A 19,810-nucleotide genomic window follows, 5' to 3' on the forward strand; every position below is an offset into this window, starting at 1 on the left:
GGTAAGAAAGACCTAGGGCTGGAAGCAGGCTTCATTCTCAAAGTTTCCATGATATATGGAATATTTGCTACAGAAAGGGTATGTGTGGGAAGAAGGGCAAAATAGCACGACTGTCCGTAGATACTGATAAAGAACCTAGAGGAAATTAATTGAGCATTCTGGGGCAGAGATATACAACTGTGTACCCTCAGCTTATCAAAGTTATTTAACAGGAGTTAAACAGAAGTCAGTATAGAGTAACATATGGGGACCCCACAATGTAGGGTTAAGTGTTAAAATGGATCTCTCTCCTCCTTCAACACCAACTAGAATCAGCCTCAAATGAAGGAGAAGAACCTTCATAGAATGATGCCCCCTACACCCAATCCATAAACTAATCCAGAAGGATATCATGATCCAGCAAGGCTAGGCTGGATGCACCACCCTATCCTGAGCTTTTCAAAGATCATAAACAACTGTAATGAATGCCATTTCAATCTCAGTCTAAATAATATCATGTGATGTCCTAGAGTTAAAATCCGGTAAGCCTCCAGGTTTTGCATACTGTCCAGATTGGTGCAATCTGATCCAAAGTGCTATTACCTTGTCATTCCAAGCAACAATCTTGCAACAAGACCCCTCCTTCCAGTAGGGTTCATGATATAACTGGGGCAAACCAGTTAAATAGTCCTTCCTCCCTGTGGCAGGGATCATATTGTACTGCTTAAGGCAAAACCCAAAAACTAACATATGATTTCCCCGAAAGAGGTTGTGACACATGGATCAAGTCCATGGTTGTCAAGATAGCCATGAATTCCCAACCTGTTCTCAATTCCAAGACCAAGAAAGGCAACTTCATGCAAAGAAACTGCAATGCAATAGTTGTCCCAGCTGATCCTTAGTGCATAACTTCACAAATAAGGCTTCAAATCTGGTTATCTGTGAGCAGGACTGGGGATGGGATTCTACCGGTTCGGACCGGTTCAGGCGAATCAGTAGCTCCGACAATCAGCTGGGGGCGAACCGGTTCGCTCTGAAGATCAGGTCGGCCTGCCCGCCCGCCCCTGCACTTTACTTACCTTTATCTTCTTGACTGATTGGCGTGGCAGAGTAGATTGCCGTGCCTCAGCTGTGTTACTCCCAAGTGGTAACACAGAAGGTTAGTATTTATAAAACTGTGTGCATGCACACTAAGTGCATGATCACCAAATTGGTTGTTAAGCCGGCAGCATCCCACCACTGAGCAGTACTTCTAGTAGGCACCCAAGAATCTCAAATAATAATTTAAAATAAATGATGTATAATGAAAAATAGTCTAATTTGGGTATACCTAAAGTGTCAAAAAATGGATACTAAACATACGATGAGTACACTTGCTTCACTTATTCCTGCTTATATTTGTTCAATCTTTTGTGGAAACAGCTTTGTGCTCTGAAAACTGGAGGAACTGACAAGAGACAGCTGCTGGGAGAAAAGGAATATGCCCTTCCTTTGTAATTTATCCTCTCCTATAGACATTCTTTGTGAACACCTTATTCTTTGCTAGACTTATCTCTGGCTTTCCAGTTGAGACCTTAATGATGAAAAATTCAGTGAGGCATTTACAAGGTGACTCAGCAAGAGTTAAATATGGAATGATCCATTCTACTGCTCATATATTAGTGTTGTACATATGAATTTCTGACCCTTGTAACATCTAGTCCAAGAATATGCACCCCTACCAATATTGCTGAACTAAAATACTTAACAGCTGAACAAATATGGCCAATTGTGAAGGATTCTGGGAAATGTAGTTCAATAATGTCTGGAAGACTATTCCTAATTGAGATTCATCCTTTGAAAAATCCAAATCTGGTTTACTAAAAGATGACATGGTCGTGTTATTTATTTGTTGTTTGGAATGTAGTCTCTCCACAGATACATAACTGAGTATTGCATGCTGCAGAACCAATGGATTCATATTCTAGAGAAATTAACTGGAAATTTTATAACTCTATTTTAGCTCTCATCATTTTAGATTTGTACTTCCAGGATTCAAACCAACAAACATGTTGAAAGCAACTGCAACCACTTCCTTACCTGATGGAATGAAGAGTGTTTGTCCTTGTTTAACTGTGCATTTGTAACATTTATCCACTTGATCAGCAAAAAACATCTCACTGTGATTTGCTGCTGACTGCCAACGCTCATAGAGGGAGATATTTGCAGAGGTTGGTTTGATGAGATAAAATATCTTTTCTCCCTGAAACAGAAAAATTGTTTTAGATCGATTCAGATTTAGTTTCTTATCTTCAAACCTTTCCGGGTCTGTCAGCCTTTGAAGAATGGAATCATGAATGGTAAGCTCTTTGATCACATGAATTCAAACCCTAGAAATTTTTTTCTCTTAACCCATTTCTCTGTAGTAGAAAAGCAAAGATTAGAGTAATCTAGAAGGGTATGGCTAGCTGATGAGAATTAAATAGCTTGAAATAGATCTATACTTGTCTCCCTTTATTTCTTTGTCAGTAAATATAAATTCAATACAAAATAGTTTGTTGTGAAAGCGACTGCCTGAGGGCTCCTGGATTGGAGCTGAAAGGCAAAAGGAAGCAATATGCTCCTTCCCATATTTGGGTAGACCAGGTTGCTTCGATAGTAAACCCATATAGATATGTATGTATGTATGTATGTATGTATGTATGTATGTATGTTTGTAAGTATGAATGTCTGTTTCACCTACCCTCAAAACAACGTTATAGAGCACTGCACACCAGAACAACTAGACGCAACAGTTTTTTCCCGAACGCCATCACTCTGCTAAACAAATAATTCCGTCAACACTGTCAAACTAGTTATTAAGTCTGCATTACTATTAATCTTCTCATTGTTCCTATCACCCATCTCCTCCCACTTATGATTGTAACCTTGTTGCTAGTATCCTTAAGATTTATATTGACTGTTTCCCTATGACTATCATTAAGTGTTGTACCTTATGTTTCTTGACGAGTGTATCTTTTCTTTTATGTACTCCGAGAGCATATGCACCAAGAAAAATTCCTTGTGTGTTCAATTACACTTGGCCAATAAAGAATTCTATTCTATTCTGTATATATTCTATATATATTCTATATATATAATAGTTTTATGAATGATAAACAATAGCTTAAGCTTCTTCTATGACTATGGTTTTTACCCAGCATAAAGCAGCTATCTATTTCAGATATATATATACAACTAGAATATTACATTCAGTTCTAGGTTCCTATTTTAAGATGGACACTGATAAACGACAGTATGTCCAGAAGAAAGCAACTAAGGGGTTGGAAGGAAAAATTTAGGAGAAGTAGCTAGGGCATTGACTATAAGTTTATCCTGGAGACAGAAAATATATAGAGACATGATAGCAGTCTTCAAGTATTTGAAGGGTTATTATAGAGAAAACGGGACAGAATTTTCAGAATTTTTCCAGAAAACAGATTAAGGAATAGTAAGTTTAAATTCCAAAAAAGTAGTCTGTTTTTTTATTATTCAACCCCTCTGCCCACAGTCTGGAATTCGATCCTGACATGATCGAGATTGACTCAGCCTTCCATCCTTTCAATGTCAGTAAAATGACGACCCATATTGTTGGGGCCAATACGCTGACATCTGTAAACCACACAGAGAGCACTATGGAGCAGTATGTAAATCTAAGTGCTATTGCTATTTTATTCAAATGTATTTTTGATCCATCATTAAACATGTATACCTGCACATTAGAATTAGCCACATTTTAGATATTTAAACAATGTAAGTTATTTCTCCATGCTTCCCCCTCCTTATATTGAATAAATTTTTTGATGATCCTATCAGCAAGATTACTGCCAGCACTGCATGTCAACATATGCTGAGTCTTAATTTTTCTTATTTCTACCTTCAAGAACTGCAAACTCCAAAGTTTAGTGTGAATTTGTTACACTATTCATTGCTCATGATTAACTAGAATAAAGCATCTTACTTTTAAGATGTGGTACCAGGCAGAGGCTCCACCAGAGTCAATATGGAAATCTGTGTAGCTGTCCTTCACACAAATCAGACAGTATTTGGTCACTTTTGGTTTTGCCAGCAGAGCATCATCAGGCCAATAATTTTCCACCCATGAGAGCTTTTTCACTATTTCAGGAGACTCTACAAAACTGGACATTCTGTTTTAAAACAGGAAAGAAAAATTAAAGCATCTGAACTCAATTAAAGGACATTGAAAGAGTTTTCTTGATTCACACTCCTGTTTCTGAGAAAATGGCAAGATCAGGAAGAGGCATCCCTGCCAGGAATGCATTCCCCATGGAATTGTATTTGTTATTGCTTTTAAGATACATCTCTTCTACCAGGCATTTAACTGTTTATTACTATATTTTTTGAACTATAAGACACACTTCCCCCTCCCCCCCAAAAAAGTGGGTGGAAATGTCTGTGCGTCTTATGGAGTGAATGCTGAGACAGGGAGGGAGGGCCGCCGCCAGGGAATGCTGAAGCCTTCACTGCCAAGCAGCTGATTGGCTGTTAAATCGGCTTCCCGAAATACTGCTGATATTCTAGGTGACGGGGATCACCGCTGCCACCTATTGCTGCTGTTTGCCGCCGCCAACAATCACTGCCATTCAGCAGTGGTGAATGGCAGTGGCGAACGGAGGCTACCCTGCTGTCTAGAACAGCTGATTGGTGGTATTCCGGGAGGCCGATCCAACCGCCAATCAGCTGCTCAGCAGCAAAGGCTCCAGCATTCCCCAGTGGCGGCAGCAGCTCAGCCCAGCTGACCAGTGGTGGGTGCAATGGAGCGGAGCCCTGACAAGCCACGTGCCAGACTGCAATAACATGCTGAAGCTGACCAGGCTGTTTGCTGCAAGAACGCTAGCCAGATGAATACCAGATGGATGCTGGGAGGCAGAGTCAGATTTATTTTTCTTGTTTTCCTTCCCAAAAGCTAGGTGCATCTTAAGTTCTGGAGCATCTTATAGAGCAAAAAATATGGTAATTTTAACTTTAACATTTATGAGATTCAAAAACACTGTGCATTTGGCATTTGAATTACATTTAGGCATCTTGAGGTGAAAAGCAAGCAAGAAATCCATTGAGTTCAAATGGGGTACCATAACTCTTCAAAGAGTTTATATTGGATCTCATGGTTTACAATAATCCAGTTATAAGTGCTGTTGATTAAGTGTTCAAACTAGGGCCATTGACATACAAACAGGTCTATTTGAGGAGGTAGAATGGGAAGATGCGAGAGGGAGGGACAACCCAGAAATACATTCTATTTTCTGAAACACAAAGGGAAATTCAGGAAAGTGGGATAAATGAAATGGGGTGGATAGAATCTTATTTATTTCTACATACCTTTAGGAATCTAAATTCTACAAATGTAGTTATCGTGTAAACAAACTAATATCACTTGTATAAAAGAAAGAGCTAATTGGTAAGCTTGAGAAATTCACGAAGTCGTAGAAGTGTAGAATTTATTTATTTATTTTTGAGGAAAAAAGTTTAGAATGGGAGCATACCTCAGTTTCACAGGCATACTTATGAGCTATTAGCTATTAGAAATATAGGGGTACAGGGAAATGTAACGAATGGTGATACATCCTAAAAAGAGCATTCTACAGTGGAACTTTTCCTTACTGGTCTCATGTTTCTTCTACTTAAATTATTTTACTTTAATTATTTACATATCACATTCATAAACTGCCCATGTCACTATCAGAGCAACTCTGGATGGTGTACAACAAAACATAAAAGGATAAAAACTGTAGATAAATATTATATTAGGCAGCAATTAAATATACAGTTTCATGGTCTTTTATACTTTTTAATTTGTTTGCATTTTGCATTTTTGTGCTCTGTAAACCACCTTCCAATAATGGAAGGTGGTGCACAAATGCATTAAATATAAATAAATAAATCTGACACTTAGTTTAATACAACAATCTTTTCTAAATAAATTGGAGCAGAAATTAAATGAAGACTGTTTTAGCAAAGGATTTATTATTCCAGATGCATACATAATTGAAAGAGCAAGCAAATAGCACTTTCTGAATGCTTATTTATTCAAAATGGATAGAAAACAACTTAATTAAACTGAGATGGAGATGTGAATTTATTTTTGAAATGCCTCTTTGTGTGAGGTATTAAGTATAAAATACTCTCATTGAAAACCTATTTTTTTGTTATCCTCTATGTCAAGGCAGACCTTGAGAGCTTATTAAAATGCTATACTCTTTGCTGAAGAACATATTTGCTAACCAGTTATTAAATCAGTAGTATATGAGGATACTGTAATATGCGCACTTCTCTGCAATAAAATAATGCCTTTCTTTACAATAGTTTCTGAAGGCTGGAAAAAAATTAAACACCTAAACTGTAATCATGCTGCTTAGAAAAAAAATATTTTATCTGTGCAGGAAAGGGGATTATATTATTAAAACAATAAATAATAGAAAGATGTGGACTTTACAAAATAAATTTTGCCATCAACCTTCAGCCTTTCTGTAATCTACATTAATTATCACTGCAGTCTCTTGACAAATAAAATGGAATTATTTCCCTAGCAATCTTTTTGTTCACTTGTTTGATTTTCTGAACAACTACTCCACATAAAAATTAAATCATATAGTTTGCTAATTTGTGAATACAAAATTTAAGCAGGTGGAGATGCAAATTTGAATGATTTCTCTGGAAAGTGTATTCTAATCTATAGAATAAAGTCAAATTCTGGATCCATCATTCCACAGGCTACATATGTTACTCTTCTTAAAAATATTCTAAATATGATTGGAAAAAAAGAAGACCTTTATAATCTGTGGCTTCACGTACTATCTCACTGTCAGCAATTTATTTGAAGACGGCCTGAAAACCTGACACTCACCTTGTATCTGAAAACTCCAAGTTAATTACATTCAGAACTCTTTTTCGATTTGTGCTATAATAATAATCAACGAATTCTTTTAGTTTCATTTTGCAGTCCTTCTGTTTAGTGACATCTGTAACATCCACACTCCTTTCTGGTCCTAAAGAAAAACAACCAAGCCAAGAAAATAGGAATGTAAACATGGATACAGTGCAAGTTATAAGGCAAAGTATAATACACAGAAGTTCATTCCATGCAACCATGAAAATGTACCCATGCAAAAAGTTTGCTCTTTGGCACAAAAAGAACTGGACTTGCAAAAGGATATTAAGAAATAGGAAGCCGATTTTGAAAATTGAGAAAGTGAGATAGTTCACCTGGCAACCCAAGCCTATGGTTATGTTTATGGTTGCTCTGTCTGACACTTTCAATTTGAAGACCCCAAAAGAGTTTGAAGGGACTGGGAGCACAAATATGCACCACTCCTTAAGTCAACTGTCAGTTCCTAGGATTGTATGAGAGCTGCAAAGAGCAGCTAAGGAATCCTGGGAAAATGAAATAGAATAATATTCTATTATGCTGGTTCAGAAATATTTTCCTAATTAATAATTATTTTCAGGACAATTTATTTTTTATTCATTTTTCTAAGTTGATGTGCAAAGGTCATTTAAAAGTGAAAGGCACATGACTTTTCAAGTAACGTATTGGTGGCATCTGCATCCCTCCCATCTTTTCAATCAATGTTGTAAAAACATATGTTGATTGTAAAATTCATTTGCCTGTGTATCTAAATCAACATTTCCCAAACTCTCTGGTCAACTTCCCTTGGGAAAGTCCAGATACAGTCCAAGAATCTTTTAGTCACATTGTTAAAATAAATCCACCAAAGTTTCACTGCACTGTTTCCATTGTTCCTTTGTGTTCATTTTGGTGCTTGATTTTTTTAAGGAAGGTGTATACATTAAGATTATACTAAATGGAGGTGTAGTGAGAAAAAGTTTCTAAATCTAGAATGTTTAATCAGCCTCTCATCAATGCTAGTAATGATGATGTTGCCTCGCTTGGATAATGAAACATCTGCAAGAGCAACTAGGCTCAGAAAGCACAAAGACCCCTCAATGACAGATCCATAGGCTAAACTCTTTGCTTTGTTCTCTGGTTTATGATGACCCTCTTCTTCATAACAGGGTTACTTCAGTCGATAGACAGAGAAGCGGATCCTACATATTGAGTGTTAAATTTATTTTATCAGATTTTCTTCTCTTTTTTGTACACTGTTTTTTTTCTTTGTTGTTGCTAGTGTTGAATGTATGCTTTTCTTTTATTTAATTTTGTTTTTTTTCTTCTGTTTTCTATTTTACTTTTTATGATAAAACAATAAAATAATATATATATATATATATATATTAAAAAAGAAGCAGACAGTAGAGATTAAAAGCGTCCAAGTAATGCAGCAAAATCTGCCAAGGACAGGAGATGGATCAGCAAACATGATATTCCCACCAGGTACAAATTGGATGGGACCTGCTATAAAATTATAGTTGAAAGTTTTATGCATACACCAGCATAACAACTTTACAAAGGAGCAATGTAAATATCATATTTGCTTTACATTATTGTATGTTCATGAAATAATAATACATGATAAAACTAATAAAATGCATGGGTTGTTAGTTAAATGCCACATATACTACAACATTACAATTTGGGGGGGGGGGATCTAAATGTTTGATGTTTGTAGCATAGGAAAAACAAGGTATTGTCATTGGTTGACCTAGGAATCCTAAAGACAATAATGGAAATCAAAGGGTAAATAGTAACAGAATATTACACAGATTATATACAAACATAATTAAGTATGAAGTGCTGATTTCAAATCACTAATTAGTCCAAACTATACAAAAAGATGTGAATGATTCTTGCAAGTAACATTTTGGATTAATATAGGAAAAGAAATCATCACATTGTCAACAGTGCCAATAGTCTTTTAAGATTCAATCAACTGCATCTCTAGAAACTGGCATAAAACAAATACTAAAATATTCCAAATTTGGTCAGCTCACAAGACTCAATCCACTTTAATGGTATTAACATTTTATTTAATTTTAATTTAACTTCAGAGCTTAAAGGTGTCGTACTGTATATTGCATGACAAAATGACAATAAGATAGTAGCTATATACTGTGTTTTCCCAAAAATAAGACCCTATCTTATATTTTTTTGAACCCCGAAATAAGCGCTTGGCCTTATTTTTGGGGAGATCTTATTATTTTGGGGCGGGTGCAGCAAGATGGGGCTTCTCTTGCCAATCGGGTTTATTATCAGGGGATGTCTTATTTTCGGGGAAACAGAGTAAGTGGAATGAAAAAGTGTACTACATTTGCATATAGATATTGCTTCCTTGGAACCAGCAAGTCCATCATTAAACAAAGCTTTTGTTAAGCGAAACATCACATGAACACCCTAATTAGTAATGGCAAATTCCAGCAATCTCAATTGCAGTTCTTAAGTGAATCATCCACAGCCATTAATCAAGACATCCTGTGACCATGAAACGCGACTTCCTGCCAGCTTCCCCATTGATTGTACATGCCAGAAGTGACTAGGAAGGATGCAAATGATGATCACATGACCATGGGATATTGTGACCGTCATAAATGCTAAGAATCCAAGTTGCAATCACATGACTTTAGGGAGACGCTGTGACAGTCATAAATGGAATAACTGGTCGTAAGTCACTTTTTTCAGCATTGTATAACTTCAGACAGCCAAAAAATGAATAGGTACTACCTATATTCCTCTTATCAACAAGTCAGAAATATAGTCAGAAAAATATCTTTATTTAAAGCTGTGTAGTTTCAGATTCATTAAATCAGGACTGCCTTTTTGAGTCATAAATTAAGTCTGAAAGAGAGGACTGCTGGTCAAAAGGAAATCCAGGCTGCAATGTACAATTCTTGCAGTAGGGCCTGATATGACCACATGGCTTGGGAAACATGAAGATACATTTTTAATTGGAAATTAGAAACAATGTAAAAATGTAAACCTCCCAATCCGATAACTTTCAGACTACAGATCCTATGAACACTGTGAACAGCATCGTTTACTAACCATTTGATAGGAAATTATTCAAGTTGAAAGCTCCAGGGATTATTCATATTTACAGTAAAACACCAACAACAATACATACCAACATAGTTTTCAACATCACTAACATAAAACGTTGGTGCAGGTACTGATAAGCCCAAGCCATCCTTCTTCGGAATGAGAATAGGCTCTGTGAATCCGTTTTCTTCCAAATATTCAACTGTTAGTTGGCTTCCAGTCACTTTTATTACCACATCTTCAGCACTAAAAATTCAAAACAAAACAAATTTGTTTTGTCCAATTATACAATAAACTCACATCAAAGTCAGTATTTTCTTTTAAGACTGTGAAACTCCTGCTTTCTGTATTGACCCACTGGCTTTATTTAATCAGACAGCTACATAGTTGTGAAGAACCTCAAAATAGTATCTTTCCTTTGTGTTATATGCAAGCTAATCCCTGAATTTATTGCTTCCTAGTTTGAAATGCAGGCTGTTCCAGGTCATAAGGTTTGATTGTATTTTAAATAATTCATAATTTTCTGAGAAATTGTTTTCTGGTTCGGGATTGTTAATGGAACTTATGAGCAAATGCAAATTAACAGAACTTTGGGACATATAGTTTTCCAAAATGTTAACTGCCCTGAAATTACATGTTCTAGGAATCCTTAAATTCAGGATGTCCTCATGGCCCCATTATGCTCACAATAACTTATTATTTAAGGACACAACATCCAAAATTTCATCCAAAATATCACCATAAAGACAAAGGAAAAGCATACTTTTAAATTTTCATAGAAAATTAGTTGTTTTCTTTTAAAAATTGTGCTGGTCAGTTGAAATCTTAGTTTAGTTGTAATGTCATGTAACATTCAATCTTGGTTGATCTTCAAAAAGCTAAATAAAGGTACATCTGCTTAGTGCGTGGAGGAACAACCAGGAATTCCCAGGGCTATAGAGTCAAAATCTAAAAAGCATTTAAACAAAAGTTTAAAGAAGTTAAGTCTAGGAAAATATTAGTGGTCATAGATACGCCAGATGGCTTATTCATATATAATTTGATCCTATATTCAGATTTAGAACTTTTGAACTAACTTAAATCTGTTAATATCAATGAAGCACAAACTTACTTTCTCTAGATTAGAGCTTGGCAAGCAGTTTGTAAAATGAATTGTGCTACATACAATGGAATACAATATTAATATCTGGATAAGTCTTATCAGTTCTACAATATTTTATTCAAAATACAGTAAAATAAATTCATCAGTAAATTCCATATCCATAATTTTTGTTATGGCCAAAGTTCATTAGGCTTGTATCACTGCACTAGGAAAACCAATTAACAGAGGGTAGCCCTGTGCCCAACCAACCCAGTATAGAGCTGGCCTATTATTTGAAGCCTTTAACTTTAATATTTATTTTTAAATAGAATAGAATAATAGAGTTGGAAGAGATCTTGGAGATTTTCCAGTCCAACTTCCTGCTTAGGAAGGAAATCCTATACCATTTCAGACAAATAGTTCTTCAATATCTTCTTAAAAACATCCAATGTTGGTGCATTCATAACTTCTGGAGGCAAGTTGTTCTACTAATTAATTGTTCTATCTGTCAGGAAAGTTCTTCTTAGTTCTAGGTTACTTTTCTCTTGATTAGTTTTCATCCATTGCTGAATATCCCTCCTATGCAATTTTTTCTTCCTTTCCTATTTTCTCTGACTGACAAAAAAAATATTGAGAGCTAAACATTGTCTTCCTTTTTATTCCCTCTTTCTTGGGCACCCATGGCAATCCTCAAGAACATCTCCAGAGGAAGAAACTGAAGTATTATATTCAGATTCCACCATGAGATCATACAAGCAGCAAGTTTCTTAGAAAGAAAAAGAACAGGCTGATCATTTGCCAAAGAAAGGAGGGATGGTAATATACTTTTCCCAAAGCCCAGTTTTCTGACTGCATTTCTTGACATACAACATTTTTCAAATTGAATCACATTTTTTATTCCTGATCCATAGGGATCTTGAACATTTAGGGGCACAATCTCTTGATCATTAAAACCACTTCCTCAGACCACTTCTATAGCACAGTTTGAGAGAGACCCATTTCTACACTTACGATTTTTAATCTCTGCAGTCATTCTGCTGTGGTCAATCCAGAAGCCCTTAGCTCAGAGATCCCTCAACTTTTTGCCATCGCACCTTCCTTTAGTGTAAACTTATCGTAATCCAAACACCAAAATCGCCCGGTTCGCGCCCATAGAGAGGGCTTACTCAGGGTGCCGTCGGCTAGACAGTGGCGGCCGGTGGCCCCCAGGAGTAGAGCCTTCTCGGTTGGGGCGCCCACCCTCTGGAATCAACTCCCCTTGGAGCTCCGACTAGCGTCCGACCTTCACACCTTCCGCCGGGAATTAAAAACTTGGCTTTTCAAATCCCTTGACCTGGTCTGATGATGGGGTTTTAAGGGTTTTAATGGGTTAATTTTAAATTTTTTAGATTTTAGTCTTTATTTTTATTGTGGCTTGTGTTTTATTGTTGTGAGCCGCCCTGAGTCCATTGTGAGATAGGGCGGCATATAAGACGAATAAAATAAATAAATAAATAAATAAAATGAACACAAGTGAACAATGAAAATAATACAATGAAACTTTGGGAAAGATGGATTTATTGTAACAATGTACAACTGAAATGTTCTTCAAAGCCCTGGGCTCTGTGTGCACCTCCCCAAGGGACCTTCCCATAGTGGTATGGTAAACTGCCCTAGATAATGATGGAAAGGCAAATTCTGAAGATTCATTCATCACAGGATTACAACCTGCTGTGATTCTCAGGAATCTATAGTATCATTCCTTCAAGTGCCTATACATCTTCCTTGGAGGGTTTAGCTCAAGTGTTATTGTTATTCCATGTTCGTAATTTTCCACCTAACAATGAGATGTTCAAGGAGGCCGCTATTGAAAATCACCATCAGGTACATACATATTTGCCCCATTCATATTTATATATGGCAATGTGTTGATTTAGCCTGATGACATTTCTTTAGATAGAAAAGCAAACTATAATACACTATTATCATAGCTACTTCCCTTGGCTCATATTCTTCTTAGAGCTAAGATTTCCAAATGGTTCAAAATAGCAATAGCAATAGCACTTAGACTTATATACCGCTTCACAGTGCTTTACAGGCCTCTCTAAGTGGTTTACAGAGTCAGCATATTGCCCCCAACAAATGGGTCCTCATTTTACCCACCTCAGAAGGACGGAAGGCTGAGTCAACCTTCAGCCTGGTGAGATTTGAACTGCCAAATTACAGGCAGCTGGCAGTCAGCAGAAGTAGCCTGCAGTACTGCACTCTAACCACTGTGCCACCACGGCTCATCAAAACCATCCCAAATCTCTTTACAGGAATACTGTCTACTGCTAGAATTATGAAGCTTGACATTAAAGTTATTAGGAATTATGTCAGAGCATTGGGTCACTTTGCTGCATCCTCTTCTTCAGCAAAAATATCATCACCATTTTCCTTAATCGCCCTGTCCTCTTCTAGTGCCATGGATTTAAAAAACCAATATATTTTCTTGGCATTCTTCTGGAACTATTCCAGGGTGATGGTGAGTCTCCTAGTCATGCTCTTACAAATTCTTCTTTCTCTTCTACATTTCCAGAATAGTGCAATCTTCTGTATTAAAAGTGAACAATAATTGAGCCAAATACTGGCCATTAATTTTTTAGGGAGAGGGGACATGACACTTCCTCATGAGAAAAGTCAGACATCACTCTTCCGCTACCTCTGCCTAATCACCCTTAAAGATACCCATGTGAGTAACAGATGCAAGATATAAAACAAATGAAGAGAGTCAAATACACAAAAGTAGAAACCTATTAATGGGATCAATATGGGAGACACTACTGATAAAGACAAGCAAAGAAGGCAAACATGTACATATTAATATTCTATAAAATTGTTTATGGAATCAAAAAATCAGAAATGAATATAATATTTTAATGCATCCCTGAATGAAGAGGAAGCCTTAATTCAGAGGTCTTCAAACTTGGCAGGTCTTTAAGACTTGTGGACTTCAACTCCCAGAATTCTCCAGCCTGGGAGTTGAAGTCCACAAGTCTTAAAGCTGCCAAGTTTGAAGACCTCTGGCTTAATTCAACTAAAAATGAACAATCAAATCAATGTGTTTAAAAAAGAAAATCTTTTTTAAAAATCAAATTATTATCTTTAAAAACAAAATGAAGACCACAGAAGGAGAAAATGAGAGAGAGGGGAAATAGAAGGATAGGCAGGTAGTTGAGCTAACTAATTTATCTAAGATAAATTGAAGAAGAAACAAGGACAATGGAAATGAAGATGTGGTTTGAAAAAATGTTTTGAGATGATCCTTGCAAGAGAAAGAGTCATTACACAGAGTCTGACTACAGCATCAGCTATTATATACTCGACTCTTTTCCTATCTTTTCTACCACACAGGATCTCAAAATCCATCCAAAAACGAATGAGATGACGCAGACTATTAATCACTCTTATTTGTAAATAGTCCTTTCAGTCTCTGAAGTGAATACTTCCTCCTTTGTCTGATGAATGATAACTCTGCTGTAGATGAAGACCATATTTCTAGCAAATGACAACATGCAGTCTATGACTTTCAAGAAAACAACTTTTTTGTCCTGACTCTGCTGTTAATATTTGACTCAAATGATCCCCAAACACTGCAATTGTGTTCTTAAAAATGTTCAGACTTCACATACTAGAATTATACATTTTAAATAACAATGTTATGAAAATATTCATCTACACAGCACATCAGACTTTATATAAAGAAGTGTATAAGTTAGCATGATCAAGACTCATTACATTTTGGCTGTTAAATCCTTCAGTGAAACCGTTTACCCAATGATTGATGATGTGTTTTTGTCCACCAAATTTATAACCAAATACAAACTACCATCTTAGTTTGACAAATGCTAACTTAAATTCTGTTTGGATGTTTAGAGAAAGGTTAGGTGTAATAGTCTAATCAGCTACCAGTTTGTGAAGTGATGCAAAACACGCTTAATAGTCATATAGTATCAGAATAGTCAGTTTTGTCAACAGCATCTCATCATCCAAGGCTACTCAAAAATATCTGAATATTGTGGTCAAAGCTTCTTCTAAGCAGGCATGTTACTTTAGCCAACTTTATTAAGTTACTTTTTGTACTTACACCTAAAGCACAGGATTTCATTGGGATAAAAACATGCATCCATAAAGTACCAAAATCTTTTTAGGGTAAGGCATGAGCGCCCTCTTCTGTGCCTCTTTGAAACTACACCTCTTATTCTAAGCACACAAGTGGCTTTCAAGGGGGATAGCCAATGAAGGTGTATGTATGAATTGAATACATAAAATGAATACAGATAAAGGGAACCTTAGGACAGGAACGGTAGGCACACCCCTTACAGACCTCTTAGGAATGGGGTGAGGTCAACAGTAGACAGTTTAAGGTTAACATTTGGGGGATTTTGGGATGAAATCACAGAGTCAGGTAGTGCATTCCAGGCATTGACCACTCTGTTGCTGAAGCCATATTTTCTGCAATCGAGTTTGGAGTGGCTCACTTTTAAGTTTGTATCTACTGTGTGCTCATGTATTGTTGTGGTTGAAGCTGAAGTAGTCACTGACAGGTAGGACATTGTAGCAGATAATTTTATGAGCTACGCTTAGGTCATCCCGAAGGCAGCATAGTTCTAAGTTTGCTAAGCCCAGAATTTCAAGTCTGGTGGCATAAGGTATTTTGTTGTGAGCAGAGGAGTGGAGGACTCTTCTTGTGAAATATTTCTGGACACAGTCAATTGTACTAATGTCCGATAATCAGTGCAGGTTCCAGACAGATAAGCTGTTTTCAAGAATTGGTCTAGCAAATGTTTTGTATGTTCTGGTTAGTAGTGTAATATTACCAGAGAAGAAGCTACGCAAGTTTAGGTTTACAACTCTTAACGCCTTTTTGGCGATGATGTTACAGTGGGCTTTGGCACTTAGATCATTAGATATGAGTACTCCAAGGTCCTTGACAGAGTGAGGGTCATCTACAAAGTTGTGTCCACTTTTAGTGGGGAAAAAGGTGTGTCTTATACTCCAAAAAATATGGTAGTTTGAAGAAAAAAATACATTCTCCTATCTCTCTTTTCCTCCATTCACTAACAAAGGTACATCAGCTTATAGCCTTTTCCTTAATTTAAGAATAAACCATCACAATAGAAGGGTCTTCTTTGCTGTATAATGCAAGTAGCAGTTGAACATTAACGACCCGAGTCTATAAAGACAGATAAGTCTGGACTGCTGTTGAAGGAAGCAGGGTTTTTTTTTTAAAAAAAATGCTGACTGTTTTGTTATGCCTGCCAATGCACTCAAACTCCACAGTTCAATTTACAGAAATGCCATACTGTTATGCATACTTCTGATTTTAATTCCAGGTCAAAACTGTAAAAACAAAGAGATCAAAACTTTTACAGCCAGTGATACTTCTATCAAACACTTAGCCTGGAGTTGCAGCCTGAATTTGCAGTCCCCAACCCCCAGGCTGCAGCTCACTACTGGGCTACAGTCCATTCAAAACCAGGCGGTGGAAGCAGTGAGAGAGCACATGTGCAGCTCCACTTGCCTGAGGAATGGGCAAATACCCTGTTTCCCCGAAAATAAGACATCCCCTGATAATAAGCCCAATCGGGCTTTTGAGCGCATGCGCTAAAATAACCCCCCCCCAATAAGCCCTCCCCAAAATATTTAAATGCAGACCTGGAAATCAGGTAAGATGGCAAGAAGAGCCCCACCTTGTTCCTCACGCCCCAAAATAATAAGACCTCCCCGAAAATAAGGCCAAGCGCTTATTTTGGGGTTAAAAAAATATAAAACAGGGTCTTATTTTCAGGGAAACACAGTATGCTTTCCCACTGTTCGCACATAACCATTCCCTCTCCCTTTCCCCCACATACACACTGGTCCCCAAAACCGGAAAGGTTGGGGGTCACTGTTTCATACCATTGCAGTCTGTCCAATGAAGACTTTGACCTTTGGCCTTTAATTGCCTCTTGTTCAGCTCAACATTTGTAATGAAGAATTTCATGAATAACCTTTAGTTTTTGTTCACTACATGGTGAGGAATTAATTGCAGTTCTATTTCCCCTCCCCACCCTTTTTTTTTAATATTATGGAATTGAACTATAGTAGTTTGTTTACCGTTAGGATGCTTCATATGAACACAAGATTCAAAATAATCTAATTAAAGATGCAAGAGATTTTATTGAACAATATTTTTGCAAGTAAATACTATAGAAAGATCTTGGCCATATATATTTAATATTGCAACATTATTATATTTCATTAATCATAAAAGAAACTTGCCAATTGATAAGCCACTGTTACATAATTACATAAAATGAAATCTCTTTGAAGAACATAAGAATTTTAGATACCTTAATAAAATGACATAATCACCACGTTAATTTTGTTTCTTACTAACTATGGAGAAGCAATGCCTCAGGAGTGCTAAATGTCCCAATAAGTTGTGAAAACTACTTACGCCACTTATTTCTTTTAGTTGTACTGTATACCATATGCTGTTTCCACCCACCATTGTGGAGCTGTTCCAGGCTTTCTAAGGATCAAATACGGCCTAGTGTTTGTCAATAAGCAGAGCGAGGGAATTTGTTTGTTTGCATCAGGAAATTATGCGGAAAGCTATGAGGCCAAGATCTGTAAGCTTATGAGCTACATAGCTATTGGCTACATATACTTTACCAAGGAAAACCTACCTGCCCCCAAATCTTCCTTCTAATATCAATGATACAGGAATAGGGTTAGCAACTTACCTGGGGAATGTACGACTTCGAAGTTCTTTGATAAACACTTGACTACCATTCTGGACAGGCTTTACTTCTGTTGCTTGACCAGTGTCATGTTTGTGCCAATTTCTTTTCTTTTTTACTGAAAGAGAACAAATTTAAGGGGATTAGATATAATGGGTGTGGGAGGATGACAATGAAGAAAATTGTCATTTTGGTTTGCCTATTAAGGCTGACAGGACCTCTTGGGTGACATAATGATAATAATGCTACCTCTAACAAAATAGTATAAAGTTAATTTTTGTTCTGAAGAGACATTTGACATTTTTTCCATCTGTTTATAAATGTTAATACTATGACCTATATGAAGTACGCTGAACTGCGATAATTTAGTAACCCTGAGAACAAGCCAGCCATATAATTAAGTAGTGAGCTATACAGTTTTTATAAAGCGAAATGTAAATCCTGGATAGAGTTCAGGTTTACTAAGCTACACTTTTAATCTCCACTGTTAAGAGCAGCACTTCAAATTGCAATGTAGAAACATATCATACATGTCAAGGGCTGATGCAAGATAAAATTAAATCATGGTACAATGTATTATTTACCTAGGCTTTGAATCATGTATGAAGGAAGAAAGTCAGCCCAGGCAGATAACAAAGGCATAATCTGTCTCTTTTCATAATGTTTATTTTATTGATTAAAATGTGCAATTGAAAAATTGATGAATTAAATCCTATTGCCAGAGTGAAGGCTCACTGTTTAGCTGTTATTCAATAAGAAACAAAGGATGTGTCGGATCAGATTAAGTGAAGACATGAAAACTGAACTCTACATTTATAAGCCCTCCTGATGCAACCCCTTCAGTCATTTATTATTCATGATTATGATGCTTAGATGGTAATGCAAGTTTAATTATATCAACATTCATGGCCTATGAAAAATTACAATTTAGATATAATGGTTCTAGCATGTGAACTGGATAAGGTCTGACAGTCCCTATCAGGGTTTATATACAGCATTTATATATAATTCCTGTTGAGGTATCTTCTCATCCTCAGTGGATTCTGATTCTCATTTTATCTAACTTTCCTAAGGTAAATCCCAAACTTCTCTGCTTCAGGTCAGGAAAAAATGAGCTATCTAATAGAACATACAGAACAGGGGTGGGTTCCACTTACCTTTACTACCAGTTCGCAGTGGGAGCGCGCGCTCTTCTGCACATGCACAGATCACCCATGATGATGTCGTGGCGGGTGGATGGAGCCTCCCGTCAGTTTTACTACCGGTTCTATAGAACCGGACTGAACCAGGAGCAACCCACCACTGATACAGAAGTTTTAAAGGAAGAGGAAAGCATCCCTAATTTTCTATATAGAGAATATTTAAGAGATTCCTTTAGTAGTGCAGTTCCCAAAGTCCAGTATCTTATCAACTCATTAAATGTACACATTTCCTTCAAGATAAACTCTGATGCAATGGCTCGTGTGTTCCATTTAACTAGAACTAAAATGGGAACTAATTGTAAAGATTTTAACTTTACAAAAACGGTGAGGAAAGTTTCGCTGAAGGGTAATGAGTGGCCTAAAGTCACAAGTTTTCTTTGTAGCAGAGTGTGGGACTCTCTGACACTATGCTTTAACCACTTTGCACATTGATTTTCTCTGTATCTTTATCTGTGTCTACATATGTGCCTATTTGTCAAGCCATTTCCTTTTGAGAAAATGACCATTATACAAAGCAAAGAATAAAGTACTGAGTAAAAGAAATGAAAGCCAGGAAATAAGAGAAAAACAATCTAATTAAATATAATTTACATTAATATCATTTCCTAAACATATTTATACCTTTCTAGACTTCCAAATCATTCTTGTCAACCTCTTGTCCATACATCTTTCATATATTGCATTTTGTTTTTACCATTCTTCTTGATATAATTAAATAAATAAACAAACTACAATTCTATAGCAGTGCCTACCCTATGAAACAGCCCCTTTCCCAAGATCCAGAGAGCTTCTGCACTCCTGGCCTTCTTAAGAACTAGTGTTTTCCCCAGAC

At 36.6% G+C, this 19,810-nt stretch overlaps 1 protein-coding gene across 2 annotated transcripts in view; it reads right to left on the minus strand.

The window, feature by feature from the left end:
* Positions 1-19,810, minus strand: part of PHF2 (PHD finger protein 2) — a 138,056-nt gene that overhangs the window by 41,131 nt on the left and 77,115 nt on the right. For both annotated transcript variants that reach the window (XM_034437551.3, XM_087887816.1), the window contains exons 3-7: positions 17,780-17,894; positions 10,035-10,195; positions 6,863-7,004; positions 3,959-4,145; positions 2,059-2,221 (exon numbers count right to left, since the gene is read on the minus strand). In XM_034437551.3, the coding sequence (XP_034293442.1) occupies positions 2,059-2,221; positions 3,959-4,145; positions 6,863-7,004; positions 10,035-10,195; positions 17,780-17,894 (768 nt within the window). The remainder of the gene's footprint in view (positions 1-2,058; positions 2,222-3,958; positions 4,146-6,862; positions 7,005-10,034; positions 10,196-17,779; positions 17,895-19,810) is intronic.

This window comes from Pantherophis guttatus, chromosome 2, assembly GCF_059756535.1.
Source record: "Pantherophis guttatus breed Tessera chromosome 2, ASM5975653v1, whole genome shotgun sequence".
Classification (NCBI taxonomy): Eukaryota; Metazoa; Chordata; class Lepidosauria; order Squamata; family Colubridae; genus Pantherophis; species Pantherophis guttatus.